The sequence below is a fragment of the Chiloscyllium punctatum genome, chromosome 37, assembly GCF_047496795.1.
Source record: "Chiloscyllium punctatum isolate Juve2018m chromosome 37, sChiPun1.3, whole genome shotgun sequence".
Classification (NCBI taxonomy): domain Eukaryota; kingdom Metazoa; phylum Chordata; class Chondrichthyes; order Orectolobiformes; family Hemiscylliidae; genus Chiloscyllium; species Chiloscyllium punctatum.
In genome coordinates this window covers 1746135-1769002 of record NC_092775.1, presented here as the reverse complement: position 1 = coordinate 1769002, position 22868 = coordinate 1746135, and the positions used below count along the sequence as shown (strand labels likewise).

At 46.6% G+C, this 22868-nt stretch overlaps 1 protein-coding gene across 1 annotated transcript in view; it reads right to left on the bottom strand.

Moving 5' to 3' along the window:
- Window positions 1–15295: 15295 nt before the first annotated feature.
- ergic3 (ERGIC and golgi 3) overlaps window positions 15296–22868 on the bottom strand; it is a 53043-nt gene continuing 45470 nt past the window's right edge. Inside the window, exons 11-13 of the mRNA XM_072556092.1 lie at window positions 22092–22228; window positions 21799–21854; window positions 15296–16138 (exon numbers count right to left, since the gene is read on the bottom strand). Coding sequence (XP_072412193.1) covers window positions 16059–16138; window positions 21799–21854; window positions 22092–22228 — 273 coding nt within the window. The 3' untranslated portion in view covers window positions 15296–16058. The remainder of the gene's footprint in view (window positions 16139–21798; window positions 21855–22091; window positions 22229–22868) is intronic.

Genomic DNA, 22868 nt, shown 5'->3' with positions numbered 1-22868 from the left:
TATGGAGATAATGTAGAAAAGTGGAGTGGAGGATGAAGAGATCAGCCATAATCTCACTGAATGGCAGAGCAGGCTTGATGGGCTGAACAACCTACTTATGCTCCTCTGTCTTGTGGTCATATCAAGGCAATGTTATTCTTGGATGTTATCATCTCTCCACCTCTCCTGAAATCAGCTCCAACAAAATCACATCCTATCTCCTGAATTCATCCCCTCACCTTCCAAAATCATCATCCCTCCCTCCACCACTCTGGCTCCATGACCCTTCCCCATCCAGGGTTAAAAATGAGGAATATTTAGACATTGTTCCCCATCTCCCCTGTACCCCTCCCCATGTTCTAATACACGGCAGATGGGAGTGAGAGTAACTGAATTCTGCAATATTCCTGTTGCAGGAAACCGTTAACAGTGAATCTGCACGAACTGTAACCAAGCAACACAAGCTGTGGTAGGTAGGCACCAGCCTCTGGCAGAATGAGATCAGCTTCCTGGAATTCCATGTCCCAATACAGAACCACATAGCTCTCCCCTCCCATTCCTTACATACTTCCAGCGATAGGGACACTTGTACAGACAGAGAGAGAGAGAGAGAGAGAGAGAGAGGGGGGGGGGGGGGGGGGGAGGTGGGAGATAAAGAGAGAGAGGCAGTCAGTAAGGAGAGAGAGTGAGAGAAAGAGAGAGATGAGAAAAGGGAAACAAAAACAGAGTAGGTTCATGGATAAAGTGACAGCAGCAGTGAAAAGTGAGAGGCAACAGCTTGGGCAGAGAGACCATGTTCAGGGTGAAAACAGAGTGACAGAGAGATGGTAATCAGGAGTGGAGAGGTGGAGGTGGCAATTGGTGACCTCGCTTGGTGTTGGTGAGGGACTAGGAATCTGGAGTCTGAATCCTGACCAGGACCAGGGTGGGAAAATGCAGACTGGGGTGGGGGAAATACAGTCATATTGGAATTGCTAGGGGCTGGAGTGGGGGAGGTGAAAATTCCTCTGGGCCTCAATTGTAGGTAATGACCTTGTGTACCTTATGTTGTCCCCTTCCTCCCAAGTGACCCTTGTTAAAGCCATTCTACTTATCTCCAGCAGCTGTCTCGATCACTGGGTAAAATCCCAGCTCTGAACCAGCAGCAACATAAACCTCAAGAACTTATGGTTAGCACTTGACCAAACCCTACCCCATCCTCTCAAATTTACTTGAGGCTAGAATCAGAGAGGGAGGGAAGAGGAAAACCCCAGAGAGAGAGAGAAATGAAAAAAGAGTTAAGAGTGAGAGAGGCAGAGAGAATGAGATGCAATGAGAGAGAGATCAGACAATGAAGTCGAAGAGAGTGTGGGGGAGGGAGAAATGATAACTCAGGTCTGCTTTGGAGAGATAGATGAGAGGGTGGAGGTTGAGGAGAGATGGAGTTCAGCTGCTGACAAGGTTTTCTGGGAAATGTGGTGTCTGACAGAAAATAAATTGTTATCTAAAATAGTTTATATTTCAACATTTCCTCACAAACTCCAACCGTCATTTAGGACACAACTGGGGCCCATTTTAATTTATCTGAATTTTTTTTATTTCAAGGGTTATTTTTGGGAAAGGGGGCTTCAGGAAAAGAAACACAACCCTGTCACACTCACACCGTCACACTCACACTCAGTGTCACACTCACTCTTGTTCAGGAACAGCCTCTGTTATTTCACAAGTAGGTGTTTATTTGTCAGCCTCTGCATCTTTGCCAAGCAGCTGCCACATGGCTGGCCGAGAGTGAGCCACCCCCACTCTGGGGTGGGGTATGTGCCCCCTACCCCCTCAACCCTGGGGGGTATGTTCCCCACCCCCTCCACCTAGAGGGGTACGTGCCCCCAAACCCCTTCACCCTGGGGGGTACGTGCCCCCCAAACCCCTCCACCCTGGGGGGTACGTGCCCCCCAACCCCCTCCACCCTGGGGGGTACGTGCCCCCCAAACCCCTCCACCCTGGGGGGTACATGCCCCCCAAACCCCTCCACCCTGGGGGGGTACGTGCCCCCCAAACCCCTCCACCCTGGGGGGTACGTGCCCCCCAAACCCCTCCACCCTGGGGGGTACGTGCCCCCCAAACCACTCCACCCTGGGGGGTACGTGCCCCCCAAACCCCTCCACCCTGGGGGGTACGTGCCCCCCAAACCCCTCCACCCTGGGGGGTACGTGCCCCCCAAACCCCTCCACCCTGGGGGGTACGTGCCCCCCAAACCCCTCCACCTCTGGGTCAACAGTTGTTTGCAGTGTCCTGATACAGCTGAGAAACTGGATATTCCAACTGGCATGAAAGAAAGTGGCTTATTCAGGTCTGAGCTGCTGTGCTTCTGCTCTGCAGATGGAGTGTCAGAACAAGCCCCAGATAAACAGCTTGTCAACAGACTCACGCCAATCATTACACCCCCTGCCCCACCCTCATCTCTGTAGTGAGGTGGTGGTGCTGGGTCCACTAATTTACATCATTGATATGGATGAGGATATGGGAGGTATGGCTGTAAGTAAATGGTGTGCTGGGCAGTGAACAAGATTATCTCAGAGTACAACGGGACCTTGATCAGATGGGCCAATGGAGTTTAATCTAGATAAATATGAGGTATTGCATTTTGATAAAACAGACCAGGGCAGTATATTTATAGTTAATGAGAGTGTTGCTGAACAAAGAGACCTGGAGGTGCAGAGTTGAAAGTAGAGTTGCAGGTAGGCAGAATGGTGAAGGCGGTGTTTGGCACCTTCATTGGTCAGACCATTGAGTACAGGAGTTGGGAGGTCATGTCGCAGCTGTACAGGACATTGGTTAGGTGACCTTTGGAAGATTGTGTGCAATTCCGCTTGCTCTGTTACAGGAAAGATGTTGTAAACTTGAAAAGGTGCAAAAACATTTACTAGGATGTTGCCAGGGTTGGAGGATTTGAACTAGAGAGAGAGGTTGAATAGGCTGGGACTGTTTTCCCTGGAGCATCGGAGGCTGAGGGGTGACCTTATAGGGGTTTATAAGGTCACGAAGGGCATGGATAGGGTAAACAGACAAGGTCTTTTCCCAGAGGTGGGGGAGTCCAGAACAAAGGGGCATAGGTTGAGGGTGAAAGGGGAACAATTTGAAAGGGACCTGAGGGTAACTTTTTCACATGGGGGGGTGATACATGTATGGAATGAGCTGCCAGGGGAAGTGGTGGAGGTTGGTACAATTACAGCATTTAAAAGGCATCTGGATGGGTATATGAATAGGTAGGGGTTTAAAGGGATATGGGCTAAATGCTGGCAAATGGGACAAGATCAGTTGAGGATATCTGGTTGGCGTGGTTGAGTTGGACCGAAAGGTCTGTTTCCATGCTGTACATCTCTATGACTCTAATCAAGCATTTCAGAGCCACGTGCATCTGCTGCCCTCATGTGGTTGGACTTGGAGATTCTACAGTCTAATAGAAATTTTACAATGACTTGAGCGATATAATTACACACCCTGTGGAGCAAGGTGGAACTTGAACCCAGGCCTCTTGGCTGTGAGGTAGGAACAATGCCGTTGCACCTTCCACAGCCCAATAACATCAATAATAAGATTCATTATACTTTCAGCAATCAACATTCAACCTCAGACCTTCACCCTGTGGTTCCTGTTATCGAGGAGCTGTCAGTGATCGTCCTGATGTGGCTGGTTGCTTCTACCCCAGACCTAGCCTTTCTTTACTGATCACTTTACTGGCCACATTTGCCTTCCCTCCTGAAATGTGGAAATCTTATATCCCACATCTGGTCTCAACTAAACTCCTGTAGAGTTGTAGTGAGATTCCTTTACTCATGTACCCTAATCGTCTTACCATTAGAGTCAAAGAGTGTGGTGCTGGAAAAGTGCATCTGGTCAAGGAGCGTCCGAGGACCAGGAGAGTAGATGTTTCAAGCATAAGCTCCTCATTGGGAATGAGGAGGTAGCCTAAGGGGGCTGAGAGATAAACGGGAGGAGGGGGTGAGGAAGGTAGCTGGGAATGCAATAGCTATAGTTGGCGATGTCCTCCAGTGCATCTCCTCCACTTCCCGCACCCCCACTCTTGAACCCCACCCGTCCAACCACAACAAGGACAGAACTCTCTCGGCCCTTACCTTCCACCCCACCAACCTCCACATAGATTGCATTATTCTCCACCATTTCTGCCACCTCCAAACGGACCCCAACACCAGAGATATATTTCCCTCCCCATCCCTATCTGTGTTCCGTAAAGACTATTCCCTCTGCAACTCCCTTGTTAGGTCCAGGCCTCGCAGCTTCCCCTGCCACAGCAAAAATGACAATCTATGCCCACACCTCCCCCAAGACCCCAAAGGATCCTTCCATATCTGACAGAGACTTACCTGTACCTCCACACACGTCATCTACTGCGTCTGTTGCACCCGATGCGCCTAATCTTCTGCCTCAGCACCCTCCAACCACACAGGACCAACGTGGATTTCATCAGTTTGCTCATCTCTCCTCCCCCCACCTTATCCCAGATCCAACCCTCCAACTCAGCACTGCCCTCATGACCTGTCCAATCTGTCCATCTTCCTTCCCACCTATCTGTTCCACCTTCCCCTCTGACCTATCACCTTCACCCCCAGTCCCACCCCCCCCCCCACTCCTCCCATTTATCTCAGTCCCCTTGGGCCACTTCATTATTCCTGATGAAGGGCTTATGCTCGAAACGTAGACTCTCCTGCTCCTCAGATGCTGCCTGACCTGCTGTGCTTTTCTAGCACCACACGTTTTGACTCTGATCTCCAGCATCTGTAGTCCTCACTTTCTCTTCTTACCATCAGCCTTCCTATTGCTTGGTGCTAAAGTTCCTTTTGTGAGCAAGACTCTCTGAAAGTAATTTTCACTTTCTAAAAAAAAATTATGCTTTTCCATTCTTAACATAGAACAATACAGCACAGAACAGGCCCTTCGGCCCCCAATGTTGCACCGACTTGTGAACTAATCGAAGCCCATCCCCCAACACTATCCCATCATCATCCATGTGCTTATCCAAGGATTGTTTAAATCTTCCTAATCAAACATCAAAGTGAAAATGTTAACATTTCCCAACATCAGACTCTATCTGCCACAGAATCACAGAATTGTTACAGCACACGATGCCATTCAGCCCACAATGCCTGCTCTGGTTCTATCTCCTAGTGCCAACGTCCTGCCTTTTCCCCACATCCCTGCGCACTATCTCAATCCAAATAACCATCCAATGTTCCTCTTGAATGCCTCCATTGAACCTGCCTCCATCACCTTTCCAGGCAGTGCATTCCAGATCCTAACTACACACTGGAAATGTTATTTCTCACACCGTCTTTGCTTCATTTGCACATCCTTTAAAACCTTGTTGCCTCCAGGGCAACTTATTAACATGTCAATATCTCCTGGCAACCCATGTCCTCCTTACAGCTTACATTCCCAACCACCTACATGTTTAGTCATTAACACAATGTGTGAGGCCCCAGCATTGACCATTATGGCATTCCAACAGCCAGAGTCTGACAATGTGAAAATATAATTTTACCTTTCTCTTTGCTGTTTGACCAATCCATGTGAATATATTACTCAACTTCATTAGCTCTCCTTGCAGATTTCATGTGGAATTTTATCAAATACCTTTTGGAAATCTTTGTACCTTACATCCACCCTCTCCACCAGTTATATCTTCAAAAACTTACAATAAATGTCAAACAGGGTTTCCCCTTATTTTCTTGTATTGTTTACTTAGAAATTTAATTTCACAGAAACTACAACAGATTCATCATTGAAGCAATTGAACAGAAGAGAAATGAGGAGGCTATTCAGCCTATTGAGGCCACTCTGCCATTCTCTAAGATAGATCCATACAATCATACAGCACAGAAACAGACCCTTTGGTCAACTCATCCATGCAGACCAGGTTAACTTAACTAGTCCCATTTGTCAGCACTTGGCCCATATCCCTACAAATGCTTCCTATCCATATACCTGTCCAGATGCATTTTAAATGTTGTAATTGTACCAGCCTCCACCACTTCCTCTGGCAGTTTGTTCCATACACACACCATCCTCTGCATGAAAACGGTGCCCCTTAGGTCCCTTTTAAACCTTTCCCTCTCACCTTAAACCTATGCCCTTTAGTTTTAGACTCTCCCACCCTGGGGAAAAAAACCTTGTCTATTCACCTATCCATGTCCCTCATGATGTTATGAACCTGTATAATGTTGACCATCAGCCTCGGACACTCCAGGGATAAAAGCTCCAGTGTCTCCCTAGAGCTCAAACCCTCCAGTGTTGGTGACATCCTTGTAAGTTCTTTTCTGCACCTTTTCATGTTTAACAATATCTTTCCTATAGCAGGGAGACCAGAGTTGTATACGTAGTATTCCAAAAGTGGCCTAACCCCAATGTTCTGTACAGCCACAACATGATTTCCCAACTCCTGTACTCAGTGCTGTAACTGGTGAAGGCAGGAATACCAAACACCTGCTTCACAACCCTGCCCCTAGATTGTGGCCAATTTTCTCTTTCAACAGCAAATTCCTGAACTATCCGCTGATTCCTTGATGTTTTTCATCTGTAGAAGCATATCAATCTCAGTTTTGAACGTGGTCAATGTTTATGCTTCCACAGCCTCTGTGATAAAGAATTCCAAAATTGCAGCAGCCTCTCCTCCTCATCTCAGGCCTCAGTGGCCTGTTCCTTATTCTGAGACTGTGTTCCTGTGTTCTAGTCCCCCACACCCAGCCCAGCCAGGTCAGAGGAAACATCCCTCCTACATCTACCCTGTTACATCCTGTAAAAATCTGGTGGATTGATGGGACCATCTCTCACTCTGCTGAACTCCAGAGAACAAAGGGCCAATGAATTTACTATTTCCTCATTGGACATCCCAGGAATTAGACTGATGCGTGAGCCTTCACTGCACACTAACAAGTAGGTCTTTCTACGGGGAAGGAGACCAAGTATCTTTACAATACTCCAGGTGCAGTCCCACCAAGGCTTTGTATATCTGTTTACTCCTATAATCAAACACTCTTGTAATAAGAGGTCAACATGCCATTTACCAATTTAACTGCTTGTTGTACCTAAATGATTAACCTTCAGTGACTCATGAACAAAGGCACCCAAGTCCTATTGAAGTTCAATAATTCCCAGCTTCTTCCCAAATAAAATCTCGACAGAATTTCTGCTTTTCCAATCAATTTGGAGAAGTTCACATTTCTCTACATTTCATTTGTCAATTTTTTTTTGTTTATACACTCATTTATCCTTCCCACAAACATGTTTTGAGCAAATGCCCTTCATCAGGAGGTGGCACGGTGATACAGTGGTTAGCACTGCTGCCTCACAGGGCCAGAGACCCGGGTTCAATTCCCGCCTCAGGCGACTGACCGTGTCTGCGTGGGTTTCCTCCGGGTGCTCCGGTTTCCTCCCACAGTCCAAAAATGTGCAGGTCAGGTGAATTGTCCATGCTAAATTGCCCGTAGTGTTAGATGAGGGGTAAACGTAGGGCAAAGGGTCTGGGTGGGTTGCGCTTCGGCGGGTCGGTGTGGACTTGTTGGGCCAAAGGGTCTGTTTCCACACTAAGTAATCTAATCCAATCTAAAAACCAGTCACCTCACTCTGTGACATCTGCAAACTTGGAAATATTATATTTAATCCCCACACCCAAATTCTTGCTACAGAATGTAAACACACCTGGGGCCCCTGACCTGATCTCTCCAGTCGCCCACTAGTCATGGTCTGCTTGTTAGGTCCCCAGGTTGGTCAGATCAGAAAATTTTTACCTCTCTTATCAAGTGGTTTCAGAATAAACCCAAAACCATGAAGGAAATTATCCTACTTTATCCTGCCGATTCCTGCTAGTACTGGGATTTTCCTACAAATACACGGGTTAAAGACAGAAGGTGTCAGAGAAACTCAGCAGATCTGGTTGTTTCTGCAGAGAGAGAAAAACAGAGTGAACATTGAATCTAATGACTGTTGTTTGGGTTTCTCCAGTGGGGACTGGTTTGATTGCAGATTGCCAACATGCACGATACTTGGCTTTGACCCAAATAACTGGCAGTGCCATGAAATCCTTGGCCCCAGCTGGCACTAACCTCTCAGCAAAAGTGAGGACTGCAGATGCTGGAAACCAGAGTTTAGATCAGAGTGGTGCTGGAAAAGCACAGCAGGTCAGGCAGCATCCAGTGAACAGGAAAATCAACATTTTGGGCAAAAGTCCTTCATCAGGAAAGCCTGAAGGGCTTTTGCCTGAAACGTGGATTTTCCTGCTCCTCAGATACTGCCTGACCTGTCACTAACCTCTAGCAGTTTCAACAAGAAACACATGTCACAAAGCTGGTCCTTTTTTCCTAAAAACTGTTCCTTTTCTCAAGGATACTGTGTACTTGATTATTTTCAGAGTGGTCATAAAACACTCCGGACTCCGAAACGGCTGGGTTTGGTACAGAGATGAAAGGCCTTTCATTCATACGTAAACAGATGTATCTTTGGGCCAAAGCTTTTATGTTTTTAGAAGTAACCTGCATAAGGCAAGAGGGCACAGCTAGCTCTCTGGCTGAGCAGTTCAATCCAGAACTAGTCAGGGAGTTCAGCAGTGGAAATGTGTAGTAACAGGCTCCTAGACACTCTCTCCTTCTGCCCTTCTAACTTCAACCTGTAAGCCTTTGTTTCATTTTTACTATGTTTAAGGAGTTTGCTTAATGTGACTGTTGCATATATTCAGAACAGCATAATTAAGTCTAGTTTGGATAGACTGAGTTCTGTAGGGGTTCTTTATTCTGGTCTTTGTGTTTCATTGTGTAATTTTGTGAATACATTTTTGTCTGTTTTGAAACCTGGTAGTCAACCTCGCTAACTTACTGTGGGTAATTGTCAATGTACACTTACCAAAACAAATTGCAAAGTTATAGTCTGGGCTGTCTGCTTAAGAATGTCTTGAGTGGTCTGGCCTAGTCCATGACACATCACAAATGGAATGACCCCCTTATCTCATATTCATATTCCCAAAATGTGGGTGATACATTTGCTTTTTTGAATCTGCAGCTGCAGGTTACACAAGTGCACCCTGTGCTCACCTTCAAAGTGAAGCAACTTCCTATCCTGACATGTTGGGGGTAAATGTTGCAGATTGCTCTCCACTGTGATTGGTTGCAAACCCTCCTTCACTGGTCAATATCTGCATTGAGATTCCTGCAGCTCCATGTGCTGCAGGAATGGCCTCAGGAGCAATCAGATACATTTGGTCACTGTGCAAGCTCGATGTGGAACCTGGGGACATCAAAGCTATTCTGCAGGATAGTGGCTACACTGATCAGATAATTTCAAAAAATATTTGGGCCTAAAGCGGTCACATTTAAGCACTGAGCGGTGTCCTGTCTATTTCAGATCACCCCAGAAGGGAAGGTATCTCAAAGGTTTGAGCAATGAGAGAAGCTTGCTGCATCATGCTGTTACTCTGCACCAGCAGCTTGAATGGTGCTCACCACTTACAGGATGCTGCCACCAAACCCGAAAGCTATTCTGCCTTTCACAACATGGTATATGATTAGATTAGATTAGATTACTTACAGTGTGGAAACAGGCCCTTCGGCCCAACAAGTCCACACCGCCCCGCCGAAGCGTAACCCACCCATCCCCTACATCTACATCTATCCCTTACCTAACACTGTGGGCAATTTAGCATGGCCAATTCACCTGATCTTTGGACTGTGGGAGGAAACCGGAGCACCCGGATGAAACCCACGCAGACACGGGGAGAACGTGCAAACTCCACACAGTCAGTCGCCTGAGTCGGGAATTGAACCCGGGTCTCTGGCGCTGTGAGGCAGCAGTGCTAACCACTGTGCCACCGTGCCGCCCACTAATATGAATGTCAGTGCTGGTGTGATACCTATTATGTTGGCCGTATGTCCCAATGACTGGTGTATTCAATCAAACAGCATGCAACAGGCAGAGTACTGACTGTACTTAACCAAGCGGTGCTAGCAAAACTCAGACAACAGCACCCAACATTAGATGTGATTCTACAATTGGACAACATTCACTAAACAATCCAGACAGTGAAAAGAATTGCACTAACAACCAAATTAAGATTATTGGTTGGACTTGCAGTAAGGTTCACTTACAAATATTAACACAATTGCTGTCATTTGTAAACAGAAAGAACATGATCACACATTGCATTCTCTTCAAATGGACAAAGGTTTGGAGACAACCATTCCCAGGGACATCCCCTGTGGTAATACTTTGTCCACTTACAATTGACTTGCCTGGCTGTATTTAAATAAAGGTTTGGCAGTTAACTATTCCCTGTATATTCTGCCTATCAACACCCCAACCAATCAGGGCTACTGCCTAACCAATCAGTATCAGCTCAAGTTCGTTAGATGGGTCAGTGTTTGTGCAATGTGTGCAGGAGAGTTTCCTGACACAATATGTAGATAAGCCAACAAGAGGTGAGGCCATACTGGATTTGGTTCTGGGTAACGAACCAGGCCAGGTATTAGAACTAGAGGTAGGTGAGCACTTTGGGGACAGTGACCACAATTCGGTGATTTTTACTCTCGTGATGGAGAGGGATAAGTGTGTACTACAGGGCAAGAGTTATAGCTGGGGGCAGGGAAAGTATGATGCGTTGAGGCATGACTTAGGAGGTGTGGATTGGAAAAGTAGATTCCAAGGCAAGAGCGTAATTGATATGTGGAACTTGTTCAAGGAGCAACTATTGAGTGTCCTTGATAAGTACGTACCTATCAGGCAGGGAGGAAAGGGTCGTGTGAGGGAGCCGTGGTTTAATAAGGAATTGGAATCCCTTGTTAAATGGAAGAGGGCGGCCTTTGTAAAGATGAGGCGTGAAGGTTCAATAGGGGCGATTGAGAGTTATAAGGTAGCCCGGAAGGACCTGAAGAGAGAGCTAAGAGCAGCAAGGAGGGGACATGAAAGGTCCTTAGTTGGTAGGATTAGGGAAAACCCTAAGGCTTTCTATAGGTATGTTAGGAATAAAAGAATGACTAGGGTAGGAATAGGTCCAATCAAGGATAGTAATGGGAAGTTGCGTGTGGAGGCTGAAGAGATTGGGGAGGCACTGAATGAATACTTTTCGTCAGTATTCACTCAGGAACAGGACATTGTTGTCGATATGAATACTGAGGCACGAATAAGTAGAATGGATGGCTTTGAGATATGTAGAGAAGAGGTGTTGGAAATTCTGGCAAGGGTGAAAATAGATAAGTCCCCTGGGCCTGATGGCATTTATCCTAGGATTCTCTGGGAAGCAAGGGAGGAGATTGCAGAGCCATTGGCCTTGATTTTTGTGTCCTCTTTGTCTACAGGAGTAGTGCCAGAGGACTGGAGGCTAGCAAACGTGGTTCCCTTGTTCAAGAAGGGGAGTAGGGATAATCCTAGTAACTATAGGCCAGTGAGTCTCACTTCTGTTGTGGGCAAAGTCTTAGAGAGAATTGTAAGGGATAGGATTTATGCACATCTGGATAAGAATAATGTGATCAAGGATAGTCAGCATGGTTTTGTGAAGGGCAGGTCGTGCCTCACAAACCTTATTGAATTCTTTGAGAAGGTGACTAAGGAGGTAGATGAGGGGAAAGCGGTAGATGTGGTATATATGGATTTTAGTAAGGCGTTGTAGGCTACTGCAGAAAATACAGAGATATGGCATTGAGGGTGAGTTGGAGGTTTGGATTAGGAATTGGCTGGCTGGAAGAAGACAGAGGGTAGTAGTTGATGGCAAAGGTTCATCTTGGAGTGCCGTCACTAGCGATGTTCCGCAAGGATCTGTTTTGGGACCATTGCTGTTTGTCATTTTTATAAATGACCTGGAGGAAGGGTTAGAAGGTTGGGTGAGCAAGTTTGCAGATGATACGAAAGTCGGAGGAGTTGTAGACAGTGAGGAAGGATGTGGCAGGTTACAGCGGGATATAGAGAAGCTGCAGAGCTGGGCAGAAAGGTGGCAAATGGAGTTCAATGTAGCTAAGTGTGAGGTGATTCACTTTGGTAAGAGTAACAAAAAGATGGGGTACTGGGCTAATGGTCGGATAGTTGGTAGTGTGGAAGAGCAGAGGGATCTTGGTGTCCATGTACACAGATCTCTGAAAGTTGCCACCCAGGTAAATAGTGCAGTGAAGAAGGCATATGGCGTACTGGCTTTTATTGGTAGAGGAATTGAGTTCCGGAGTGCTGAGGTCATGCTGCAGTTGTATAAGACTCTGGTGCGGCCGCATCTGGAATATTGTGTGCAGTTTTGGTCGCCATACTATAGGAAGGATGTGGAGGCACTGGAACGGGTGCAGAGGAAGTTTACCAGGATGTTGCCTGGTATGGTAGGAAGATCCTATGAGGAAAGGCTGAGGCACTTGGGGTTGTTTTCATTGGAGAAAAGAAGGTTTAGGGGTGACTTGATAGAGGTGTACAAGATGATTAGGGGGTTAGATAGGGTTGACAGTGAGAACCTTTTTCCACGTATGGAGTCAACTATTACAAGGGGGCATAGCTTTAAATTAAGGGGGGGTAGATATAGGACTGATGTTAGGGGTAGGTTCTTCACTCAGCGAGTCGTAAGTTCATGGAATGCCCTGCCAGTAGCAGTAGTGGACTCTCCCTCTTTATGGGTATTTAAGCGGGCATTGGATAGGTATATGGAGGATATTGGGTTAGTGTAGGTTAGGTGTGCTTTGATCGGCGCAACATCGAGGGCCGAAGGGCCTGTACTGCGCTGTAATGTTCTATGTTCTATCCTCTTCTCATGCAGTGTTAATTGCTGTGTCCTTTCAGGTTTTACATTCTTGAAATCCTGTCCTGATGACTGCACAATGATAAGTTTTGACAGCATGCCCAAGAATATCCAAGCGTTGTATCACCAAGTAGTTGGTATCTGTGTGCTCCTCCTGCTGTCCAGGGTTCTTGATCAACACTACAAAGGTTATATTTTCAATGGCTTGACCGCACAGCTGGGTAACACCAGCTCAGAGCAGTGGAACAATAAATTGGATTCTTGGCATCACTTTAAACAAGCATTCCCAGTCATCTTTCCAATTCCATCAACCAAGATCCCAAACTTTTACTGACATTTATTAGATTAGATTAGATTAGATTAGATTACTTACAGTGTGGAAACAGGCCCTTCGGCCCAACAAGTCCACACCGCCCCGCCGAAGCGTACCCACCCATACCCCTACATCTACATCGACCCCTTACCTAACACTACGGGCAATTTAGCATGGCCAATTCACCTGACCTGCACATCTTTGGACTGTGGGAGGAAACCGGAGCACCCGGAGGAAACCCACGCAGACACGGGGAGAACGTGCAAACTCCACACAGTCAGTCGCCTGAGGCGGGAATTGAACCCGGGTCTCCGGCGCTGTGAGGCAGCAGTGCTAACCACTGTGCCACCGTGCCGCCCACAGGAAAGCAAACAGTTTGTCCAAGTCAATGGCCGTTAGACAAGGGAGGAGCTCCGTGAGTAACTATCTCCTACTTCCAGCTCCTCTCATTTGTCCCATATTTCAATCAAAGCTAGAATGGTGACCTCACCATCTTTATTACTCACACCATCTTTGGAAACCTGGAGAACCAACTCTTTCAAAATATTATCATATTCTTACTTGCATTTTTTTATTTAGTCAATAATTTCAAAACAAACAAAACTGAAAAATTAAACCTGATTTTTTAGCTTGATTTAATTTCCCACAAAGACAATCTTTGTTTCATTTATATTCACTTTAACATCATGAGTGGGAAGGAGATGGGGACAGGCTGGGTACCATCATGGGGACTGTCCCCCTCCCCAGACCCTCCATCGCGGGGACAGTTCCCCCTCCCCAGACCCTCCAGCGCGGGGACTGTCCCCCTCCCCAGACCCTCCAGCGCGGGGACTGTCCCCCTCCCCAGACCCTCCATCGTAGGGACTGTCCCCCTCCCCAGACCCTCCAGCGCGGGGACTGTCCCCCTCCCCAGACCCTCCAGCGCGGGGACTGTCCCCCTCCCCAGACCCTCCAGCGCGGGGTCTGTCCCCCTCCCCAGACCCTCCAGCGCGGGGACTGTCCCCCTCCCCAGACCCTCCATTGTAGGGATTGTCCCCCTCCCCAGACCCTCCATCGTAGGGATTGTCCCCCTCCCCAGACCCTCCATCGTAGGGATTGTCCCCCTCCCCAGACCCTCCATCGTAGGGATTGTCCCCCTCCCCAGACCCTCCATCGTAGGGATTGTCCCCCTCCCCAGACCCTCCATCGTAGGGATTGTCCCCCTCCCCAGACCCTCCATCACGGGGACTGTCCCCCTCCCCAGACCCTCCATCGTAGGGATTGTCCCCCTCCCCAGACCCTCCATCACGGGGACTGTCCCCCTTCCCAGACCCTCCATCGTAGGGATTGTCCCCCTCCCCAGACCCTCCATCGTAGGGATTGTTCCCCTCCCCAGACCCTCCATCGTAGGGATTGTTCCCCTCCCCAGACCCTCCATCACGGGGACTGTCCCCCTCCCCAGACCCTCCATCACGGGGACTGTCCCCCTCCCCAGACCCTCCTTTGCAGGGACAGTCCTCCTCATCACTGCATCACTGGGATTCCCCCACTTCTTTTAGCACAGTACCTGCTGTACGCACACTCTGCCCTTCCATGTTCCTTTGTATCCTTTTCCAGCCCACCACCTCCAAAAAGTCCCTCCGACCCTCATCTGGCTTCTTCCCTTTCTAGCACTTCTCTACTCCCTCCTTGTCTAGTCACAGCATACCTCACCCCTCTTGTCCCGCCCACCTACACTGTCAGGGTGCTGTACTTATCCCGCCTTGCTCTTTCCAAAATCACACAAAGTCCTCTTACAAACTGTTCTTCTACAAGGAATATCTCAAGTCTCAGACTTACAAAGGCAAAATGTTTGGAGGGGGACTGAAAATGTAAAGTCTAAACCCAGAAATCTAAATCTCACACCTAGAGTAAAACCAATTCCATTATCCCCTCTCAACATCTCATTCTCACCTTCAGTTCTGCACATTGCATTACTCAATGTCCTCTCAGCCTGAACAGGCTTAGATTAATGACGACGTCAAGATCCTCACCCACAGAGATCCCAAATCCATAAAGAGCTTCCAATCAGGCACAAATTTCCACGATATTTAGGATTTAGTTCTTGAAACAGAACAACTGCCTGAACTGGAGGGAGAATGTTGTGACTGCTTCTGGGTAATCACAAAGAGAAACCTGTTCACTTTAATAAACAAACATTCAACAGGAAAGGCTTCAACACAGACTTTTCATCAAACAAAAATACCACTGTTAATAATATTGTCAAATTTTAACAATTGGAAATAATGGAGATTTTATTTAAAATTATTCTTTTAGCTCAACTTCAGAAATTGTAATCAGAGAAGGTGCTGTTCAACTGACTAAAGTCCACATCAAACGCTCCCAGGACAGGGACAGCACGGCATTAGATACAAAGTTCCCTCTACACTGTCCCAACAAAAACCCCAGAATAGATCTTAAAGCAAGTAAAATGGTTCACATCACGAGCTGACCCTGGTTGGAAGGAAAGCTGTGGTGAAGATGCAGTAGGGGGGCACTGAGGTGGGACAATGGGTCTGTTTCTGTCTCTACAGTCACCAACACAGGAGAAGACTATACCTGAGGCTAGTGAGTCCATCAACAGCTGGTTCTGAACAGGGAAGCTCCTGTTACAGGGAGGACAGAGCTGCCCAAGCTAAATCAATGCTTCTTGCAAATGAGGACTTGGATTGGTTTTAGATGAAAATTAAGGGAGGGGAAGTGTTGGGAGAGGTGGGTCAGGAAGCAAGAGGATTTAGGGAGGAAGATTGTGAGGATTCACCTTTAGAGATCAAGATCACAAACACATAAAAACCTGCTCACCACATTTTATAAATTAAATTCCCTTACAAACATCCAGCTTCAGAATCATGTATATGCTAGGCATTATTTCAGTGTAAACAAACTAACTGTAATGGCCTCAATGAAACCTCGCCCAGGTTATCCAACGAATGATCCTTCTGATACTGAGATATCCAGAGTCAGCGTGTGCACTCAGTCACTTGCTACTAGCCCCTTGCGCTATGCAGCTTTTCCCAGCTCGATCTTCTTCTGTATAGCACGGGCAGAGTGATAGATCAACGAATCAATCAGACTTGCCACTGCAAGAGAGACAGCAGTTATCGGGAGGGAATTATCGGGAGAGACAGCAGTTATTGGGAGGGTAGTACTGCATACCTGGAATTAAACAATCTATGAAGGAATGTGAATGCTGCCCATGTGCTCAAATACATGTCTGTATATTCAGTGTACACAGGAGGTTCCATAAACAAGGATAGCATTTAGTGCCAATCCCTCATTCCCTTAACGAGGTGGTGATGAGCAGTCTGTGGCTTGCTCGACCATCTCAGAGGGTCCAATTACATTGCAACTTGAAGGCACATATAGGTAAAGTTGGAAGGTTTCTGTTGCTAAATGACATTACTGAATTGAATTGGTTTATCTAAATTAGTTTTATGGTCACTATTACAGAGACCAGCTCTTATTTCCAGATGTAATTAATTATTCAAATGCCAATGTGAGATTTGAACACGTGTTTGCAGTATTAGTGCAGGCGCTTGATTACTAGTGCAGTAACTTAAGCACCATGCTGTCTTGGCCTGTAATACTGCGTGAGCATGAATGTATACAAGTAAATGAGGCGTAAGCAGACACCATATGTGTATGCATGTGAAAGTGAGCAAAGGGGTGAGAGCGCGCGAGGGCAAGAGGGAGTGGGAGAGAACGTGAGACGGTGTGAAGGTGTAGAGCGCCTCATCTTCCACCTATGAACCCTCCAACCAAAAGGGATGAATGCAGATTTCTCCAGTTTCCTCATTTTCCCTCCCGCCACCTTGTCTCAGTCCCAACCCTCGGACTCAGCACCACCTTCTTGACCTGCAATCTTCTTCCTGACCTCTCTGCCCCCACCTCCTCTCTGGCCTATCACCCTCACCTTAACTTCCTTCCACCTATCGCATTCCTAATGCCCCTCCCCCAAGTCCCTCCTCCCTATCTTTTATCTTAGCCTGCTTGGTACACCCTCCTCATTCCTGAAGAAGGGCTTATGCCTGAAATGTCGATTTTCCTGTTCCTTAGATGCTGCCTGACCTGCTGCGCTTTTCCAGCAGCACATTTTTCAGCAGTAGAACAGTACAGCAGAGTACAGGCCCTTTGGCCCTCGATGTTGTGCTGGTCCTTAATCCTAATCCTACTCAAACCAACCTACACACCCTTCATTGTACTATCTTCCATATCCCCATCCAAGAGTCACAAAAATGTCTCTCATGTATCTGACTCTACTCCCACTGCTGCCAGTGCATTCCACGCACCCATCACACTCTGTGTAAAGAACCTGCCTCTGACATCTCCCCTAAACCTTCCTCCAATCACCTTAAAATTATGCCCCCTTATGATAGACATTTTCACTATGGGAACAAGTCTCTGTCTAACCACTCTATTTATGCCTCTCATCATCTTGTACACCTTTATCAAGTCACCTCTCATCTTTCTTTGCTCCAATGAGCAAAACCCTAGCTCCCTCAACCTTTCTTCATAACACATGCCCCTCTAGTCCAGGCAGCAGCCTGGGAAATCTCCTCTGCACCCTTTCTAAAGTTTCCACATCTTTCCTATAATGAGGCAACCAGAAATGAGCACAATATTCCAGGTGTGGTCTAACCAGGACTCTATAGAGCTGCAGCATAACCTCGTGGCTCTTAAACTCAATCCCCCACTAATGAAAGCCAACATACCATACACCTTCTTAACAATCTTATCAACTTGGGTGGCAACTTTGGGGGATCTTTAGACATGGACTCCCAAGATCCCTCTGTTCCTCCACACTGCCAAGAATCCTGTCTTTAACCCTGGATTCTGCATTCAAATTCGACCTTCCAAAGTGAATCACTTCACACTGTTCCAGGTTGAATTCCATCTGCCACATCTCAGCCCAGCTCTGCATCCTGTCAATGTCCCACTGCAAACTACAACAGCCCTCCACACTATTCACCACTCCACCAACCTTTGTGTCATCAGCAAACTTACTAACCCATCCTTCCACTTCCTCAGCCAAGTCATTTATAAAAATCACTAACAGTAGAGGTCTCAGAACTGATCCCTGTGGAATATCACTGGTCACCGAGCTCTACGCTGAATACCTTACATCTAACACCACCCTCTGTCGTCTATGTGCCAGCCAATTCTGTATCCAGACTGCCAGATTTCCCTGTACCCAATGCCTCCTTACTTTCTGAATTAGCCTACCATGGGGAACCTTATCAAAAGCCTTGCTAAAATCCATGTACACCACACCCACATCTCTACCTTCATCAACGTGTTTTGTCACATCCTCAAAGAATTCAATAAGGCTCGTGAGGTATGACTTGCCCCTCACAAAGCCATGCTGACTATCTCTAATCAAACTATGGTTTTCCAAGTAATCATAAATTCTGTGTCTCAGAATTCTCTTCAATAATTTGCCCACCATTGACGTAAGACTGACTGGTCTGTAATTCCCAGAATTAGTCATATTCCCTTTCTCGAATAAGGGAATAACATTTGCCACCCTTCAATCATCTGGTACTACTCCAGTGGACAGTGAGGACACAAAGATCATTGCCAAAGGCGTAACAATGCCTTCCCTCGCTTCCTATAGTAACCTTGGGTATATACCATCTGGAGCAGAGGATTTATCTATCCTTATGTTTTTCAAAAGTTTCAGCATATCCTCCTTCCTCACATTGACCTGTTCGAGCATTTCAGTCTGTTTCACGCTGTCCTCAAACATCAAAATCCCTCTCACTAGTGAATATTGACGCAAAGTATTCATTAAGGACCTCCCCTACCTCCTCCAACTCCAGGCGCAAGTTATCTCCACTGCTCCTGATTTCCCCTACCCTCTCACTGGCCATCCTCTTGTTCCTCACTTAAGTGTAGAATGCTTTAGGGTTTTCCTTAATCCTACCTGCTAAAGCTTTCTCATGCCCCCTTGTAGCTCTCCTCACTCCATTTTTCAGTTCCTTCCTGGCTACCTTGTAACTCTCTAAAGCCCTGTCTGATACTTACCTCTTCAACCCCAAGTAAGCTTCCTTCATCCTCTTGACTAGAAGTTCCACATCCCTTGTCACCCAAGATTCTTTCTTGCTTTGGTGGGACAAACCAATCCAGCACTATCAGGAGGTGCTTCCGAAATAACCTTCACATTTCCGTTGTGCATTTCCCTGAGAACATCTGTTCCCAGTTTAGGTGCCCCAGATCCTGTCTAGTTGCATTATAATTCCCCCTTAATTAAATGCTTTCCCATACAGTCTGCTCCCAACCCTCTCCATGAGTATAGTAAAGGTCACAAAGTTGTGATCACTATCACCGAAATGCTTTCCCATCTGATATCTGCCATGGTTCGTTGCCAAGCACCAAATCCAATATGGCCTCCCCTCTAATCGGCTTATCTACACACTGAGTCAGGAACCCTTCCTGGACACTCCTGACAAAGCTACTCCATCCAAACTATTTGAACTAAGGAGGTTCCAATCAATATTAGGGAAGTTAAAGTCACCCATGACAACAACCCTGTTACTTCTGCACCTTTCCAAAACCTGCCTCCAATCTGCTCCTCTGTGTCTCTGTTGCTACTGGGGGGTCTGTAGAAAATTGCCAATAAAGTGACTGCTCCTTTCCAGTTTCGGATTTCAACCCATTCTGACTCTGTCGACAAACCCTCCTCGATGACTTCCCTTTCTGCTGCTGTGATACAATCCCTGATTACCAATGCCTCTCCTCCATCCCTTTTACCTTCCCTCCTATTTTCTTTTGAATCATCTAAACCCTGGAACATCCAATCATTCCTGCCCCGTGATATCCAAGTTTCTGTAATGGCCACAACATCATACTTCCAAGTATTGATCCATGCTCCAAATTCATTACCCTTATTTCTGATATTTCTTGCATTAAAATGGACACACTCCAACCCATCACACTGCCTGCACCTTTGTCCTATCAAGTGCCTATCCCTCCTCACAAGCTCTCTGCACACTGTGTCTGGCTGTTCATTAACTACTCCATCATCTGATCCATAGCTCCAGTTCCCACCCCCCTACCAATCTAGCTTGAACCCTCCTGAAGAGCTTGAGCAAATCTCCCAACCAGGATATTGGTGCCCCTACCGTTCAGGTACAACCCATCGTTCTTGTACAGGTCCTACCTTCCCCAGAAGGTATTCCAATGATCCCCATATCTGAATCCCTCCATCCTTCACCAGCCCTGCAGCCACATGTTCATCTGCACTCAGTCTCTGTTCCTAGCCTCACTAGCCTGTGGCACTGGTGACAATCCTGAGATTACTACTCTGCTCGTCCTGCCTTCCAGTTTCCAACTTAACTCCCTACATTCTCTTTTCAGATCCTCCTCCCTTTCCCTGTCTATGTGATTGGTATCTATGTTTACCATGACTTCTGGTTGCTCTCCTCTCCCTCTTAAGAGAACAAGAGGGTGTGAATGAATAAGCAATAGAAAGCACACAAGCAAACGTTTGAGTGAGTGAGGGGGGAGGCAGCCAACAAAGGGGAGGGAGCAAGTGAGGGAGGGATTGTTATTGACAGTGTGCGCGCACGTGAGACAGTTTGTGTATGAATATGTGAATTTTTGTGCAAGCGAATGTGTGTGAGAGAGAGACAGTGTTCGAGAAAAATGATAGAGAGAGTACATGTGACAGTGTGAGAGAAAGAGAGAGGGTGTGTATATGCACAGGTAATTGAACGCGAGCACATTAACATGAGTGTGTAAGAGTTTGAGCATCTGTTTCTTTCTGAATAAGTTTGAGTATATCCTCGTGCCAATGAGCATGTGACAGAGCCAACTGTCCAAGGCATCATAGCCAAGCCTGTATTCAAATGAGGCTTTCCTTCTTGTGAGTTCCTGGATTGAGACCAGCAGGACAGATTGGGTCAAGGGCACTGAAGGTAACTTTAGCAGCTTTACCATGCAGGCATTAAAGCTGTGCAAACCTGGACAGCTCTGATCTGAATCTTTCACACTGAGTAGCTCACAAACTAGGGGGCAGTCTGGGCATTTTAAGTGCTCTGAATGTTCATTGACTGTAATTAAAGTTCGTTGAAGAATTGGTGAAAACATTTTAAGATGGTTTTCAGACCTGTTGATTTTTCCCTCAAACCTTAACAAAGGGGATTTCATGTCCAGTGCTTACATCCCAGCACCTCTTTGGTGTAGCTCATACATGACTGGAGCAGCCCTTGGGCTGCATTCAGCTAACAGAGTACTGTTGTAATGAGAGTATGTATCAGAACCCATAATGGGTCATAGAATCCCTACAGGGTGGAAACAGGCCCTTTGGTCCAACAGGTCCACACCAACATTTCCAAGAGTAACCCACCCAGACCCACTCCTCTACCTAATGATCCTATATTTGCCCCTGACTAATGCACCTAATCCACACATCCCTGAACACTATGGGCAATTTAGCATGGCCAATTCACCTAACCTGCACAGCTTTGGACTGCGGGAGGAAACTGGAGCACCTGGAGGAAACCTACGCAGACACGGGAGAATGTGCAAACTCCACACAGGCAGTCGCCCGAGATTGGAATCGAACCCGGTCCCCTGGCGCTGTGAGGCAGCAGTGCTGACCATTGAGTCACTGATCATTGAGGTATTCAAACACAGAAACCTGATTCCAGACTGCTGTTCACCATTTGACCATATAAGGACAAACAGCACACACACAAGATCTGTATTGAACTTAAAAAAACAGTCCCACTGTTATTACCTGTAAATACTCCTCCGATGATGGCACAGACTCCAGTGAGAAAGTGTGTGAATGATCTGTAAGACAACAACCACAAACTGGTTCAGTGCTGTGCTCAGCATTGCAATATTGGTGATGTCAACATTAAGTTCAGTATTGCACTTGCATCTCAGAATGTGTCAGCATTGAACAGTTTCAGCTCAAAAACCAAATCAAATGTTTTCAGTATTTACTCAACATTAAAAAAAATGCCTGATATTCAATTTGCACAGGCTGCAGCTCAACACAACAAATACTGTGTGGATTTTATATACCTGTGTTTCTCTGTAAATTTTACCATCATTGGAGATAGCTCATAAAGCACAAAGACGCCTGGGAGCCCCTGGTCCCCGATCAGCCCATTCGCAACCTTCTCATGCCGTGTGACTGAAAACTGATTTGTCCTCACCACCTGGAATGCAGAAAAGTGACTCAGTCAAGACAGAGAGCTAAAGAGGGGGCTGAATCAATGCAGCTCTGAACATCACAGCCAGTGGCAATTCGCAGGCTGCAGGCTAACCAGCCCAAAGACAGCATAGGCACTAGATGACATCGTGCGTACTAAGATCCTCTGGACTTGGGAACACATGTTCAAACTCACACAGGATCAAAGTCAACACACTACACATTGTAGTAACAGGAGAAAATGTGGCAGCATGCTGTGTGAGAGTGACTATCATGAAAGACAAGGAATTAGGGATGGAAGAATGGGACTGAGAACACAGATGGAGCTCACGGAATAAAATACACTTGAAAATGAGACACAAAGCAAAACATTTGAGCGAATAAGGATCAGTACAGTGGGAGTGCAACACCATCACAGACTATAACAAATAGGGGTAGGCCATTTGGCCCCTCGAGCCTGCTCCACCATTCATTGGATCGTGGTGAATCTGACATTTCTCACATCCACTTTTCTTGTAACTCTTGATTTTACAACTGACCATGAATCTACCTGTCTCTGCCTTGAATATACATAACGCCTCTGTCCCCAAACCCTGAGAGTTTGAACCAGTTTAATCTTTCTCACAGGACAATCCCTCCATCCTTGT